This window comes from Lynx rufus, unplaced genomic scaffold, assembly GCF_022079265.1.
Source record: "Lynx rufus isolate CCGP_SWC_20201006 ecotype Redwood Valley unplaced genomic scaffold, mLynRuf1.p SCAF_11, whole genome shotgun sequence".
Lineage (NCBI taxonomy): Eukaryota > Metazoa > Chordata > Mammalia > Carnivora > Felidae > Lynx > Lynx rufus.
Window position 1 is genome coordinate 37712588 of NW_025814825.1, and position 16980 is coordinate 37729567.

The following is a 16980-nucleotide window of genomic DNA, read 5'->3' on the forward strand; positions in this document are numbered from 1 at the left end:
TTCAAGCCCTACATGGGCTCTGCGCTAACAGTGTGGAGCCTGTTTCAGATCCTCTGTCCCCCTCTCTCTCTGCCCCTCCCCATAAACATTTAAAAAATAAAAATAAAAAAATAAACCTTCAATGAAAACTGTTAACACATGATGTAGGCATGTTTCACACTGGTGGACTTTGATTGCAAGAGCCTGGTCACAAGGATAGCTGCCACAAAATGACCTTACCAAAAGAAAAAATATTAATAAAGTAAGCCTTGACACTTGAGTGAAGAAACTATTATTGCAACCAAGGGAAGGACTGTGGGGATTCTAAAATGCAAAAAAACTTAAAAATGATAAGTAGACTTAAGTATACAAAAGCTAGCCATACTTCAAAGTACAACTTCTAGTACATGTAGCAATCTCCAATCAAACTATAAAAGAAAGTCATTGATGATAATGCCAAGTATAATATTACTAAATTGTATCACTGTATACTTTCTTGGTTTCTCCCCCAATTCTGTTTCCTATTATTTGGTGAGTTATTCTTTAGCTTCATTAATATTACTTACTTGGTTTTATTTTTGTAATTGTGTTCAACATGAAAATAAGTGAAGAACTTTCTCATTATATAATCCCAATATCACTCTTTAGGTTAGTTTCTAAATTAATAAGGTTCTCCCCTATCCAAAGGTATAATTAAAACACATTTAGCAAATGTAGCTCTCATTATTGTGGCATGCAATTACAAATTTAATATTAAGACCTCTGTAGTATCTATATTTCATTCATGAATTTTGCTTTTTATTCATAGTGATAGAACCCAGCTAAGAGGGCTTTATCTCTAATCAGATGACATATTATCTTAAAACTATCAAATAATGTTTTACTTATTTATAATAACACATTTCAAAGACTTGGACAAAGATCAACCAAACTATTTTAATTTTCTATGGGAAAAAATGAAAAGAACAAAAAAATAAAAACACAATCATATAATGTTACATTTCTGAAGTGGATATAGCTTTATGTGATATGTTGGACATTTTCTGTTAAACTGGGGGAAGTTTATTTGTCATAGATTGGCTCAGATTATTATTGCATATTTGTAATCTTACTGAGTCCCAAGAAATTAGTTTTATGCTACATAATAAACTCTGGTCAGTAAACAAGAGAAATAAAGCTCAAACTTGACTACATTTATTTGAAACTGATCCATATGTCTTTAAACGAAACATCTCATCTCCGTATTTGTGTATACAAGCAATATTTTAATTATGTATTAATTTTCCAAAAGCCAAAGTGTTATTACTTCAGCACAACTAAATTCAGTAGGGGGTGACTAAATTTTTCTATGGTTCCATTTCATTCTGGTGTCCAGCTTTCATAGTTCAACCTGACAAATCACCTGTATTTAATCTAGTAACTGATACTATTATTATGTTTTCATATGATCATCTTAAAAGTTATGGCTTTATAGTGTTATAGTTATGAATTTCACACTAACACATTTCCCGTTATAAAATGTACTATCATTAACGCACTCCATATTTGAATTACTTATAAGGTAGATCACAAAACTTGTGAACATCTGACAAAATCATTTTCCCCACTATATTACTACAGTTTTACACTTGATTACAAAAAAGAATGATAGCTTTCCTACAAAATTTTAAGTATAACTAAAGACCATAACACAAAAGATAATACAAGATCATTAACTGCCCAATCCATGGTACAAACAATAAAAGATGTACAAATTCAGTAGGAGAGAGGCGCCTAGGTGGCTCGGTCAGTTAAGTGTCCAACTTCAGCTCAGGTCATGATCTCATGGCTCATGAGTTTGAGCCTTGCATCAGGCCTTCTGCTGTCAGTGTAGAACCTCTTCAGATCCTCTGTCCCCCTCTCTCTCTGCCCCTCCCCCGCTCATTCTCATACTCTCTCTCTCTCAAAAATAAACATTAAAAAAAAAAGAAGGTAGGAGAGAAACTCTCACTCTTATACAAGAGATGAGATTTGAGGTAGATCTTAAAGATGAATAGGGTTTGGACAGTGGAAAAAAGAAATAAGTAGTACTTAAATAAGGGGTTTGTTGGTTTGGTTGGTTTTTTAAGAAACATAAAATGTGGGGCACCTGGGTGCCTCAGTCGATTAAGCATCCAACTCTCGGTATCGGCTTGGGTCATGATCCCACAGTTTCATGAGTTCAAGCCCCTCATCCGGCTCTGCTCTGGCAGCGCAGAACCTGCTTGGGATTCTCTCTCTCTCTCTCTCTCTCTCTCTCTCTCTCTCTGCCCCTCTCCCACTCACACTGTCTCTGTCTCTCTCAAAATAAATTTTAAAAAGAAAAGAAAAGAAACATAAAATATGTTCTCCACATACTTATGGCAAGCCCTTTTCAAAACATAACGTTAAATAGAGGGGAGTATACAGAGGGGTTAATGAAATAGAGTAGTGGACATCTGTTTTTTGCATACCCGACATCTATTTCCCCCTTCCTCTGGTAAGAGCACCCCTATTCTCCTTTGGGCAATAAGCTCTCCCCATCTTTCAATGTATGTGGTTTGCCACCAATATCGACCCTACTCTCTGGGCAGCAAGTGTGAGCTCAGGACCCAGGCTTAACCAATGGAAACATTCTATCCTCTTCATTGATTCAGACAAAGGCCCACAGAGTCAAACCAGGAAAAGATTTAATTCCAGAGTCATGCTAGATGCTAAGATTGCTAAACCTGTGGAATGTGAGACTGAAGCTGCTGGTGGTCCTTTACTGCATCTTTTGTAAAGAACTTGCCTTTTCAAAAGGCAGGAAAAAAAGGAAGGAAACCAGATCTAAGAAAGCAAGAAGCAGATGCCTCATAACACTGAGATTTGAGAATTTCAATACAGACTAAGCCATGCTCGATCTACCCCTTGGACTTTTCATTTTCTTAAGCCAATCGATAGCATCTCTTTGCTTAAGCTAGTTTAAGTTTCTGTCACATATAACTGAAAGAATCCTAATAAATATAAATGCTAAAAATGTCACCCCCTAGGGGCGCCTGGGTGGCTCAGTCAGTTGGGCGCCCAACTTCGGCTCAGGTCATGATCTCACAGCTCGTGAGTTCGAGTCCCGCGTCAAGCTATTGTGCTGACCAATCGGAACCTGGAGCCTGCTTCGGATTCTGTGTGTGTGTCTCTCTCTGCCCCAACCCACTCACATTCTGTCTCTATCCTTCTCAAGAATAAACATTTTTTTTTTAATTAAAAAAAAAAAAAATGTCAGCCCCTAGTATAAATCCCAGCCCCTCTTTGGTCATTTTGGTATTCCGCCTCCCTACTTCTTCCTTGGGAAATCTCTCTTCTCCTAGATCACCTCTTGCTGGGCTCATTATCACCACTGCCTCTAAAGCCTGCCCTAAGGCTGTGGCTGGCAGCCTCTACTAGGAAGTTACCCTCTCTTCTCCATATTTTCTTTTTAATTTTTATCTTATCACTTGTGCTTCTCCTTTCTGTACCATTTTTCCAATGCTTCTTGGCTTTTTAATAAGCCAGTCTTGGGTTTTCTTACAATGTGAACTTCTGTTCAGCCAAATGCACCAATCACAGCACACAGCATGCAACCTTTGGTTCTTCAGCTCAGCTCATTTCGGTGATTTTCATTGTCCCACGTTATTCAAAGGTTCGTTTAAAAAAAAATAACAAAACTTTCAAGCTTAATGCTGTGTTATGCCAAATAACTGATGCTGATATTAAATCTAAATTCAGGATAAAAGGGTATTACTCTAATAAGTATAACTAAAAACTACACTTGTTCAAAAGATTCATGTGCAATACCCAGACCTAGAACAAGGCCAAAAAAAATTATTATACATTAGACCCTGGCAGAAATGCAATTAACTCTTTTAAAATTATATATATTTCAAGATCATTACAAACAACAATTTCTAAAACTTCGTATAACTACCTACCGGAAACCCCATTTAAAGATAGGGAAATACGAAAGTAACTTGCTCAAAGACACAAACTGCTTTAATTGAGAGAACAGTATCAATAAACAACACACCCTCTGTGATTTCTGCAAGTTTGAAACTGCAAAGATCAGTAAGGTAATACTAACACTTTACACATCAGCATGCCTAAAAAAAATAAAATACAGATAAGCAATAGTTATCAGGTTAAATATAATTTAACAGTCTTGGGGGGCTTGAGTGGCTCAATCCGTTGAGCGTCCAACCTCAGCTCAGGTCATAAGCTCACAGTTTGTGAGTTCAAGCCCCGCATGAGGCTCTCTGTTGTCAGCACAGAGCCCACTTTGGATCCTCTGCCCTGCTCTCTCTCTGCCCCTTCCCTGCTGGTTCTATATCAAAATAAATACATAAACTTTAAAAAAAATAGATAAATATAATTTAACAGTCTTGCTCTAGGTTCTTTATTCCAGGAAACAGTCATTCTATCTAGAAAGCATATAGACTTTTACAAGTTTACATGCAAATAAGTGTGTCAGTGCAAATTTAACCACCCATCACTCCCTTGTCTTCTCTGATGTGTTTCCGTCCCTCCTCATTCTTTCAGATCCTACCCAGTATCTCATACTCTTCCATAGAAGTCTTAGGAAGTGCTACAGCAAGAGAGGCAAAGAATTAGAGTGAGATGATTATCCACATGTGCCAGTTATTGATTTCATGCCTCTCACCCACCGTTGCCTACTCTGCAAAAATGGAGCTGGAGCCCTTAAATATATTTCCTTCTCCAGGCACCTGGATGGCTCAGTTGGTTAAGTATCCAACTCCTGGTTTCCACTCCGGTTATGATCTCAGGGTTCGTGGTTTGACCCCCCCACCCCCAGTGTGGAGCCTGCTTGGGATTCTCTCTTTCCCTCTCTCTCTGCCTCTCCCCACTCATAAGCTCTCTCTCAAAATAAATTTGTTTACTTAAAGTTTATGTATTTTCTTCTCCAGCTGGCATGACAATGAGAGTTCATAAAGAACACAGGGGTGACACTGCAGGAGGAGGAGCCTTTCCCTTTCCCTGGCCCCAGGGCACTCCACTAGGAAAGCTCCTGCAGCATGCACAGCTTCTCCAGTACCCAGATCCCACAGCATAGGCAGCTTCTCCAGTGACAGCCCCCTGCAGTCTATGGCACTGAGCAGCACCCATAAGCCAGTAGCTCCCTAGGAACAGCTTTCCCCAGTACCCTAAAGCATGGATTTCTAGCAGGTTCTATAAGGTGAATTTCCAACAAGTTCCACCACAGCAACTTTTCTGCCATTCAATGTGAGCCATAGCCATGCCTTAAACAAAGCGTGGACCTCTTTCTTGTACGTTCTATCTCAGCCCTAAGGATTATAGTGGATTCTTTTTTTTTTTTTAATCAAGGTATAAATGGCAAATAAAATTGCAAGATGTTTAAAGTGTACATGATGATTCAATATATATAAGCTGATTCTGATATCTACTATTTATATAATCTTTAGAGATCTCTTTTACTTACTAGCCAATCCCTGTTAACTCCAATCCCACTATAGTTAACAATTCTTTATGTTAAACACTTTTTGCTCAAATTACTGTATAGTTTCTGTGTCCTAGTTGAACCTCAACTGATCTATCAGGTAAAACTAGCAAACCATCAGCACAAAATAGATGGGCTCTGGCATTTCTAGAAAAAAACCCATCCAGGGGCGCCTGGGTGGCGCAGTCGGTTAAGCGTCCGACTTCAGCCAGGTCACGATCTCGCGGTCCGTGAGTTCGAGCCCCGCGTCGGGCTCTGGGCTGATGGCTCAGAGCCTGGAGCCTGTTTCCGATTCTGTGTCTCCCTCTCTCTCTGCCCCTCCCCCGTTCATGCTCTGTCTCTCTCTGTCCCAAAAATAAATAAACGTTGAAAAAAAAAAAAATTAAAAAAAAAAAGAAAAAAAAAAAAAAAAGAAAAAAACCCATCCTAAAAAATGATTAATAACAGTGTAGTTAAGAGAATTCATACAAGGTAACCAGAGGGTATCTTCAAGAAGGAAATGAGATCACTGCTGTTAAAAAAAAAAAATAATAATAATAATAAGCATTAATATAATCAACTGTAGTGTATCCCTCCCAAAGATAAAATAAGGCAAACTGGTGTACATAACTTCTATATTCTTTGTGCAAATTACCAAATTTGCATTTAGCAATTGGCTTCTTGTGAGCCTGAATGGAGTCAGTCTCCTCAAACCCACCTAATGGATAAAATAGTGTCTGAACTCACAATAACAAAAACAGACTGCCACTCTCTGATGACCTTCCACATAACCAACCAGCAACCTCCAGCTTTAACATTTGTTAATCTCACAAACTCTACAAAAGGTCAGAAGCAAAGAAAAGTAAGCCACTTTTATGTGGATTATTTTAAAATTCTATTCCTTCTTCCCCTCTCCTTCCACAAGACTGGCCTTGTCTATAAATACAATGATCAAACCCTCTAAGCCAGGTAATTGATAAAAATATAAAATGAAATGATTCAGATTCAAGAAAGACCATTGAAGCAGGTCTGCATGGCTCAGTCAGTTAAGTGTCCAACTCTTGATCTCAGAGCACATCATGATCTCACAATTCATGGGGTCAAGCCCCAAGTCAGGCTCTGTGCTGACAGTGTGAAGCCCGTTTGGGATTCTCTCTCTCTCCCTCTCTCCCTGTCCTCCTGCTCACTTGTGCTCTCTCTAAATAAATAAATAAATAAACTTTAAAAATGAAAAAAAGAAAAATCACTGAAGAATCTATTCCTGTGCCTGCTTTGGCAGCACATATACTAAAATTGAAGAATCTATTCCTCATTACCCTTCACATAGAATATTTTTTAATGTTTATTTATTTTTGAAAGAGAGAGAGAGGGAGAGAGAGAGAAAATACAAGCGGGGGAGGGGAAGAAAGAGAGGGGGACAGAGCCTGTCACAGGGCTCAAACTCATGAACCGTGAGATCACGACCTGAGCCAAAGTCCCACACTCAGCCAACGGAGCCACCCAGGTGCCCCCCTTCGGATAGGATTTGACAGCACAAATACAAAACTGGATTCAGGTATTTAAATCATGTTTTCCCACTTGTGCATGTGAGAAGAGGCAAGTCTTCCAAAGATCAGTAAAGGTTCCATTTTTCACTTTTTTTTTTTCCATCACATTTCTTAAGGGCCACACTGCTGTCTTATCAAAGGAAGAACAATATAACAAAAAGTCTTCAGGAAATTATGTGTTGAGTAACCAATATTCCACTCCCTATGGTGTATTTAAATTAGCAGAATACAGGACCCTTTCCCCATCTATAGGACTTTCCTTATCCTCCAAAAACAATTCCAAAATGGAATGCAAGCATCCAGTAAGTAGTTGTTTCCTAAGCTTCCTGCTGTTCCTAAATTCTAGAAACAGGCTTGGGCCCCAAAACTTGGACACTGCTGGCATATTAACTGTCACCAACTTATGACAAATGTTATCACTACCATGGCTTGTTATGCTTCCCTCCAACCCTGGATGTTCCCATTTGCTTTTCTAGGTTCACAGCAGGTTTCTTTTTCACCGTGAATTTTGGGGTTAAAAAGCTTGTGACTCTTTGTTATCAATTTCCCCTCTTCATCTAATAATAGCACTTTTATTATATGTCTGTTTAATTCAAAAAGTACTGAACTGGGCGCCTATATGGCTCAGTTGTCAAGCATCTAACTTCGGCTCAGGTCATGATCTCACGGTTCATGAGTTCAAGTCCCACATCGGACAAGCTTGAACCCTGCATCGGGTGAGCTCGTGCTCTGCTTCAGGTGAGCCTCACTTCTCTCTCTCTCTCTCTCTCCCTCACTCTCTCTCTTCCCCCTTTCTCTGTCTCTCTCTCCCTCTGCCCCTCCTGGGATTCTCTCTCTGCCCCTCTCTCACTTGTGCCCTCTCTCTCTCTCTCTCAAAAAAAAAAAAAAAAAAAGGTATTGAACTGTATTTCCCTACTGCCAATTATGTAGGAGAAATGGCTACAGATTTTCCTGCTTTAGCTTTTCTCTTTGGCCTTTGAAAGTCTTAAATATTTTTATATTGCTATTGGTAGAGTGGATAGCTTCTATTTGTGGATTCCCCTTTAGAATTGTTCACTTAAGAGTAACTTGAGGGGCGCCTGGGTGGCGCAGTCGGTTAAACGTCCGACTTCAGCTCAGGTCACGATCTCGCGGTCCGTGAGTTCGAGCCCCGCGTCGGGCTCTGGGCTGATGGCTCAGAGCCTGGAGCCTGTTTCCGATTCTGTGTCTCCCTCTCTCTCTGCCCCTCCCCCATTCATGCTCTGTCTCTCTCTGTCCCAAAAATAAATAAACGTTGAAAAAAAAAAAATTTTTTTTAAAAAAAAAAGAGTAACTTGAGGGGCGCCTGGGTGGCGCAGTTGGTTAAGCGTCCGACTTCAGCCAGGTCACGATCTCGCGGTCTGTGAGTTCGAGCCCCGCGTCGGGCTCTGGGCTGATGGCTCAGAGCCTAGAGCCTGTTTCTGATTCTGTGTCTCCCTCTCTCTCTGACCCTCCCCCGTTCATGCTCTGTCTCTCTCTGTCCCAAAACTAAACTAAATAAATAAATAAATAAAGAGTAACTTGAAGGTAGGGGACCCTGGGTGGCTCAGTCACTTGAGCATCCAACTTCGGCTCAGGTCATGATCTCAGTTCCTAAGATCAAGCCCCGCATCAGGCTCTGAGCTGACAGCATGGAGCCTACTTGGAATTCTTTCTCTCCCTCTCTCTCTGCCTCTCCCCCACACAAGCACACACACACATACTCTCTCTCAAAATAAACTTAAAAAAAAAAGACTATTATTCATTCATTATTGACCACCTATGCAAAGCTAAGCACCGGGAATATGTAATAAAAATAAACATGTGTCCTGCCCTCAAAAAGCCTTACAGAAACCTGAATTTTCTTTTATAATAGGAAATTGATAAAAGTTTCAAATTCAAATAAAATTCTGTAAATACCTGCTGATCATATAACTAAACCTGGCACTTAAAACTTAAATTCAATTGGCAACATCCTTTAAAGGAATTCAAACTACTCCTGCTACAGACTAGTATTTTGTCTTCAGGTTTTCATCACAATTCAAGATTTTAAAGCAGGATGAGAGATGAGCTCATCAAATTTATCAATCCCCTCTACAGTGTCCAGGCACCAATGATCAACCATTTATAGACACCTCCAAGAGTGAAAAACTCTTCCCTGTAAGATATTAACACACTCAACCATGTCTATCTCAGCTAGGGAAGGAGTCCAGTGCCCATTCATAAACCCAACTTCCCAAGACTTGGAATCTCTTATTCAATACAAATGGCACCAAGAGACACCAAAGTGTTTACACTTTACACTGAGGCAATGAGAATAATCTCACTCTACTAAATTCTAATATATAAGTAATCAGTTGAGACAACTAAGGTCTCAAGGCTGTGGCAAGACCACCTGGAAATTCTTTCTGGGAAAAGCTATCTTTTGGTGTGCCTGTAGAAATTATGATTTCTTAAACTGCAGATCTGTTCTTTAGTTCTACCAGGAAAAAGAAAATCTATCACATAATGAATGGTTATTACCTGCTAGGCTCAGTACTAAGCACTTTTTTTTTTTTTTCTTAATGTTTATTTATTTTTGAGAGAGAGAGAAACAGAGTGTGAGTGCAGGAGGGGCAGACAGAGAGGAAGACACGGAATCTGAAGCAGGCTCCAGGCTCTGAGCTGTCAACATAGAGCCCTACATGGGGCTCAAACACTCCAACTGTGAGATCATGACCTGAGCTGAAGATGGATGCTTAACCAACTGAGCCACCCAGGTGCCCCAGGTCTAAGCACTTTAAAAGGACTGTCTAATTTAATACTGACATTCTCTGGAGTAGACACCATTGTGCCCATTTATAAATAAAGACACTGAAGCTGAGAGAGGTTTAAAAATTGGCTGAGTATTTTATATATGATCCAGCAATCCCGCTTGTATTTATCCAAAAGTATTGAAATCAGGATCTCAAAGAATTACTGGCACTCTCACGTTCACTGAGGCACAATTAACAATCACTAAGGTATGGAACAAGTTAAATGTCCATGGACAGATGAATGGAATAGCAAAATGTGGTATATACACAGAATGGAATATTACTCAGCTTTTAGAAAGAAGAAAATTCTGCAATAGGTGACAACATGGATGAACCTTATAAGCCAGGTACTGGAAGACAAATGATTCCACTTCTATATATGAGGTACTAAAATAGTCAATTTCATAGAACGTTAGAGTAGAATGGTGATTGCCGGGACTGGGAGAGGGGCAATGGGAAGTTACTAATTAACAGGCATAAAGTTCCAGTTAAGCAAGATGAATAAGCTCTTGGGGCGCCTGGGTGGCTCAGTCGGCTGAGCATCCGACTTCGGCTCAGGTCATGATCTCACAGTTCGTGAGTTCGAGCCCTGCGTCAGGCTCTGTGCTGACAGCTTGGAGCCTGGAACCTGATTCTGATTTCTGTGTCTCCCTCTCTCTTTGCCCCTCCCCCGTTCATGCTCTGTCTCTCTCTCTCTCTCTCTCTCTGTCAAAAATAAAAAATTTAAAGATGAATAAGCTCTTGAGATATGCTGTACAACATTGTACCTATCGTCAACAATATTATCTCATACACTGAAAATTTTGCTAAGAGGGTTCGCGCGTGGATGGCTCAGTCGGTTCAGCGGCTGACTTCAGCTTCGGTCATGATCTCAGGGTTAGTGAGTTGGGGCCCCTACACAGGGCTCTCGGTCAGTGTGGGGTCGCTTGGGATCCTCTGTCCCCCTCTCTCTCTGCCCTTTCCCACCCTCAGAAATAAACATTTACTTTAATTATTTTATTTTATTTATTTATTTATTTATTTATTTATTTGCTAAGAGGGTAGCCCTCGTGTTAAGTATTCTAAAGCACAACGAAAATTTTTATTTAATTGGCACAAGAACTCAAACCCATTTCTGGCACTCCAACCCTCGCTCCGACTTTAACACATACACTGCGGTACTGACAGAGCTCTCTCCCGGCACTGTGTGACGTTAGGGAATTCGCTTAACAGCTCTGGGCTTGAGTTTCCTCACCAAGGAAGCTCAGCGCAAAAGCAAGCAGAGCTGCCACCACCAACCGGTGGGTCTGCAGCCAACGCTGCGGACAGACCTCCGGAGAGGGCATCAACGGGACCAAGTGGAGGCCAGGCTGGATCCCAGCTCCTGAGCCAGACCGCAGGCGTGAAGGTGAGAAACGCGGTGGCAGGAAACAACAAAGCGTGGCCCCGCTGGGTCACCATGACCCAAAGGAAAAGCGTCAGTACGACCAGCCCACGGCCTCGTTTCCAAGGAAGCTGGACCAAGAACTCGGCTCACCTCCGGCGGGAATCCCTGGCTGGCACCTCCCCTTCACTCTGCGCCTCTGTCGCCATCTTAGTCAGCAAACTTCTTTCTCCGCCCCCATCTCCGGCCCCGCCCCCACGCCTTTGGATTGGCTAAGGTGTTTCCCCCCTCTTCCATGCGATTGGGTGACTTTACCACCCCTCCGCAACCTAAACAGTTTCATGATATTATTGGTCTATTCAAATTGCTAACGGTCATTGGTCGCCCCCAGCCCTGGCGGAAAAAAAAAAAAAAGGATCCCGGAGGAGACCGAGCCCCGAGACCTGCTGGGGGTTGTAGTTTCTTGTTTTGATTAGCCCTTCGTATTCCACCTACTTTTTAAGGTTCAAGTCAGAAATCCCCAGCCTAGGCTCAAATTATGACACAGAGACACACGCCTAGAAGGCTAGGTATAGCGCGGCAAACAAGAAGTATGTAACTATTACATTTCGTTCACAGCCCGCTTGCTTCAGACAGTCACACAGCACAGCCGTGGGTCACTTCTGCTTCTTTCCACACGCTCCCTTCCGGCTTCCCAGAGAACCCACAGACTTTGCCTCTCTGGTCTGAAACATGGAACCAAAGGCTGCCTAACTTTGTCCCTGACTGAGTTTTAATGCTTAGTGATAGAAATAATCATAATTCTGCTTGCTCTCCCTGCCTCATGGGCTTCTAGTGAGGATTCACTTCTAGTGAGGCAACAGATGTGGGAACATTGTAAACTTAAGGCATTAATGTTTTTTTCTGTACTGTTTTACTATGCAGGATTTTTCTAGGGATATTTTTCTTGGGGTTCCTTCGGACATCCTTTCCCGTGAGGTTCCTCCCAGCATTCTTCCCTTTCACTAAGCTCTACCCACATGTGTTTCAGTTTCTCAGCAAACTCTTCCTGCCTCCAGCCTTTGCACTTGTTACTTTTTCTGACTGGCCCATTTTGCACTTTATTATTGGTCAGGTCTCAGCTTAAATGTCAGTGGTTGGGATGGCTTCCATGGCCCCCACTGTATTAAATCAGTTTACCAACTTCACTTTCACAGAGCACTCTATACTCGCCCTTCCTAGCTTTCATAACCACTTAAAATTATGTAGTTGTTTGTATGACTATTTATTTCATGTGAAGTTTCCCAACTAGACTTCCTACCACACATGCACAGAGACTACATCTATTTTGCTCCCCATGGCTTCTGACACATAGTGACCTTTCAATAAATAGTTTTTGAACAAATGATTAAACAAGTCCTCAGATTATATAATCCAAAACAAAAATTGAATCTCATGATCCAATAGGTTATTTCAATTGATGACTTCATATTAAAAGTTTGACGAAGGGGCGCCTGGGTGGCTCAGTCAATTAAGCATCTGACTCTTGGTTTCAGCTCAGGGCACGATCTCAGTTCCCGAGTTCGAGCCCCACGTCTGGCTCCACACTAACGGTGAGGAGCCTGCTTGGGATTCTCTCTTCCTCTTTCTCTGGCCCTTCCTCACTCTCTCTTTCAAAATAAATATAAGAAAAAAATCTTTACAAAGTTTGATGAAAGTGTTAAAATAAAATTGCTTTATTTTATTTTATTTTTGTTTTTTTTTTTTTTTTTTTAGAGGAGAAAGAGTATGAGAGGGGAAGGGGCAGAAAGAGAGAGAGAGAGACAGAAGATCTGAAGTGGGCTCTGCACTGACAGCAGAGAGCCCAATGTGGGAATGGAACTCAACAAACTATGAGATCACGACCTGAGCTGAACTCGGACGCTTAACTGACTGAGCCACCCAGGTGCCCTATTTTATGTCTTATGTTTAACAGATGATCTCTGTTGAACAAATACATGAAAAGAAACATACAATTCAACAAACACATATCAGTGAAATTGTTCATTGAACCCGCGACAGACTTGGAAAATCCAAGCTGCATATTTGGTATAAATACAAAGCAAGGAACACAAGGCTCAAATTCTGCAAAGAATTTCTCCCAAGAAGGAACAAGTTTTGTTTTTTGTTTTTTGCTTTTTGTTTTTCCTAGCTGCATGAGACCCAGCATCAACTGACTGATTGGATTGAATGGCTGTTTTCACACAGAAGAAATGTTCACAACTTTAAAATTTCACTGCTACAACCAGGTAGAATACCACACCACTCTATTTCTGGTTTATCTGTTTTGATGACATTTTTATACAAAGCCCTTAACATTTGGAGAACTACAGTACGGTAGTTAAGAGCATGGGTTCTGGAGCCAGTAAGCCTACTTTGAAATCCTAGCTCCGTTACTTCTAACCGTGACCCAGACAGCTTATTTCACTTTCTGAGTCCACTTCCTCCTCTGAAAAACGAGGATAATAATAAGTACTCCCCAGCCGACGAGCCTGCCGACAAGCAAGGGGGTCCTGGCTCCCCTGAAATCATCCCTACTCAGTCTGGCTGCTGACTGCCAGCCTGGTGATAAGCATGGCTGTACAGCAGGTATTCATGAACAGTTCAGAAAGTCATCTTGTCTCCAACAGTCTGGCTGAACCGAAGGTCATGGAAAGGTGGCCCCAGCCCTGCAGGAGTGACAGACTGGGAGAGACAAAATGAACACACATAAGTCACATACAACAGAAGTCAGATTAGAATTACAGAGGACTGGGGCGCCTGGGTGGCACAGTCGGTTAAGCATCCGACTTCAGCCAGGTCACGATCTCGCGGTCCGTGAGTTCGAGCCCCACATCAGGCTCTGGGCTGATGGCTCGGAGCCTGGAGCCTGTTTCCGATTCTGTGTCTCCCTCTCTCTCTGCCCCTCCCCCCTTCATGCTCTGTCTCTCTCTGTCCCAAAAATAAATAAAAACGTTGAAAAAAAAATTTAGAATTACAGAGGACTATATATTCAAGCAGAGAAAAGACTCCTAAGAATTCAGAAGTATGGCGCAGGGAAGAGGGCCAGGGCCACAAATGTCACTGCACCTCCATCTGGCTACCTCCAACAAACTGCAAGCATCTTTTTATATTGCTTAATGACACATATAATACGTGAAGATATTCCCCTTGTAAAAAAAATTTAAATAATACAGATAAAAATCTCCCTCGTCAACCGCCCCTACCTCTAGTCCCTCCTCTAAGAAACTATTTTCAGTTTAATATATGTTCTTCTAGATCTTTTTCCATACAGTACATTCATTCAGGAAATATTTATCGAGGGGCGCCTGGGTGGCTCAGTCGGTTAAGCATCTGACTTCAGCTCAGGTCATGATCTCGTGGTTCATGAGTTCAAGCCCTGCGTTGGGCTCTGTGCTAACCACTCAGAGTCTGGAACCTGCTTCAGATTCTGTGTCTCCCGCTCTCTCTGCCCCTCTCCCACTCATCCTCTGTCTGTCTGTCTCTCTCTTTCTCTGTCTCTCTCAAAAATAAACATTAAAAAAAAGAAAATATTTATCAAATATGTACGATGTGCTAGGTCCTTTTCTAGGCCTGGAAATATAAGTGTGAACAAAGCTAAATTCCTTTTCTTATGGCATTTCTTTCCTTTTTTTTTTTTTTTAGGTTATTTTTTTAGTAATCTCTACACCCAGCATGGACCTCCATCTCATGACCCTAAGATCAAGAGTCACATGCTCTACCAACTGAGCCAGCCAGGCTTCCCTTAATTTTTAGACAAATTGTGATATATTGTACACATTATCCTTAGAAGTGCATCTTGGACATCTATGTCAGTACACATAGACCTGCCATTACCCTTTTGAACAGCTGTGTAGTATTCCACCTTACAGATGCTCCCTGGCTTATTTATTTTAATTTTTTACGTTTATTTATTTTTGAGAAACAGAGAGAGACAGAGCACGAGTGGGGGAAGGACAGAGACAGAGGGAGACACAGAATCCGAAGCAGGCTCCAGGCTGCTGTCAGCACAGAGCCCGACCCAGGGCTCAGACCCACAAACCGTGAGATCATGACGTGGGCCGAAGTCGGACGCTTAACCGACTGAGCCACTCAGGTGCCCCACTCCCTGGTTTATTTAAACCACTTCCTCCAGACATAAAACAGGTTTATATCAATCTGGATTCAAGCACTGGAAAGTGACTTTGGCTAACAGAAACTGGATTTGTTATGAGGATACTAGGTTGAAGAGCTGGCAGGAAGGAAGGGGGCTAGGGAGCCAAAAACCCAGCCAAGTTCACACCATTCAGTGCCACTTGACTCAGCACATTCACCCCTCCACTGATTTCCCATCTGTCCTTAGGTCTCCCCATCAGTCCCTGGAGAGAAAGAGTCATGAGTGAGAACATCTGATTAGCTGGGCCAAGGTCACGTGCCTCTACCTTTCGGCCTGGAGGAGAGCCCTATCTCCCACCAAAGTTCTTCCAGTGGGGAACTACCCACTAAAGGGGGGCAAAGTTAAAGGACAAAGGTAGGCTACAAATCACTCCCAATTTTCTTGCTTCCTGGGACACCTGTTTATTGTGGGCTACGGCAAAGTTTAACCATTCAGTCTCCTTCAGACACACCAAAGACTAACACTTACATTATTCCATATGCCAAAAAACGAAGTTATCTCCAGCTTTGCTATGGAATCCTCTTTAAGACCGACCACAGGGTAAGTGGAGGCAGGAACTCAATGGGGTGAAGAGAAGAGGAACCGATTCCGTGCAGCTAAAAACAACCCGGGTCAGGGCTGGAACCCCACGGGAAAAACTCTGGGGGTCATTTTCCCCAGCCAGGATAACAAGCTGGGAAACAGCCAGGTCCCTGGCAAGAGGCTGGCAGAGAGAAACACTGGAAGCACATTCAGTCACGGAGCATTTGTGATTGGGATTTACCATCTGTCAAGCACTGAGCTCAGCATTGAGCATTGAGCCATGAATCCTACCTCAGAAAGTTCAGACTGTAGCTGGGGGCAAAGGGGCAGGCTGTCTGGGCTTCAACAGAGGCAAGGAGCAAAGTCTCTGAAAGCCTGAAGGTATCGCAGGCATCCAGGCCTGGCGCAGGGGTCGGATCTGAGGGAGGCTTAGGGTGGTCCTGAGTCTTGCAGAGTAAGTTTAAAGTCCCAAAAACTGACCAAATTATTCTGTATTGGAATCTTTCTGGCCCTCTAATCAAAAACACCCAGACCTCAGGTCAGGAGGCCCCAAGTGCTGATGGCTAAGTTTCAAAGCAGTAACATGTATGTGATGTTCAGGAATGGGCAGGAACATTATGAACTCGCTGTGTTGGGTGTTATCTCCACAGTCATGTGAGCTGAAGCCTGGATGGGTCCTTTTTTCTGCCACTATAACCCATCCTTATGGAGATTGCTTTGGTATGGAGAGAAATTTTGCACATAAAGTTTCTATAGCTATTAGGAAGTAGGGTAAAGGTCAGAAAAGGCCCCAAGGCTTCCCCTATCTCTTTGTTCTCTAGGGGAGCCTTCAGAGTCAGCTTGTAAGATTCCCCATTCAAAATAGGAAAGTAAAGGAAATTGTCCTTTAGCCCTCTGTAGGCCTGTACAACCATCCCCACCCATATGATCCATCTTCTTTCAAGGGTGTAGAAAGAACGGCCTTGCTCATTCAGTCATTCATTTATTCACACTTCAGTGTGAATTAAGTCCAAGGGTACCTCTTTTGGAACATGTGAATGTAAAGGACCACTTCTAATTGTGAAAGGCTTGTTGCCCAGTTAAAATAACTTCACACAGTCATTTAGATTAGGAAACATGAAAACCTTCTGGGGACTCAA

General features: G+C 42.1%; 1 protein-coding gene across 1 annotated transcript in view; it reads right to left on the minus strand.

Moving 5' to 3' along the window:
* ARHGAP19 (Rho GTPase activating protein 19) overlaps positions 1-11354 on the minus strand; it is a 67818-nt gene extending 56464 nt beyond the window's left edge. The window contains exon 1 of the mRNA XM_047072267.1: positions 11299-11354. Within this exon, the coding sequence (XP_046928223.1) occupies positions 11299-11354 (56 nt within the window). The remainder of the gene's footprint in view (positions 1-11298) is intronic.
* Between the last annotated feature and the right edge of the window lie 5626 nt (positions 11355-16980).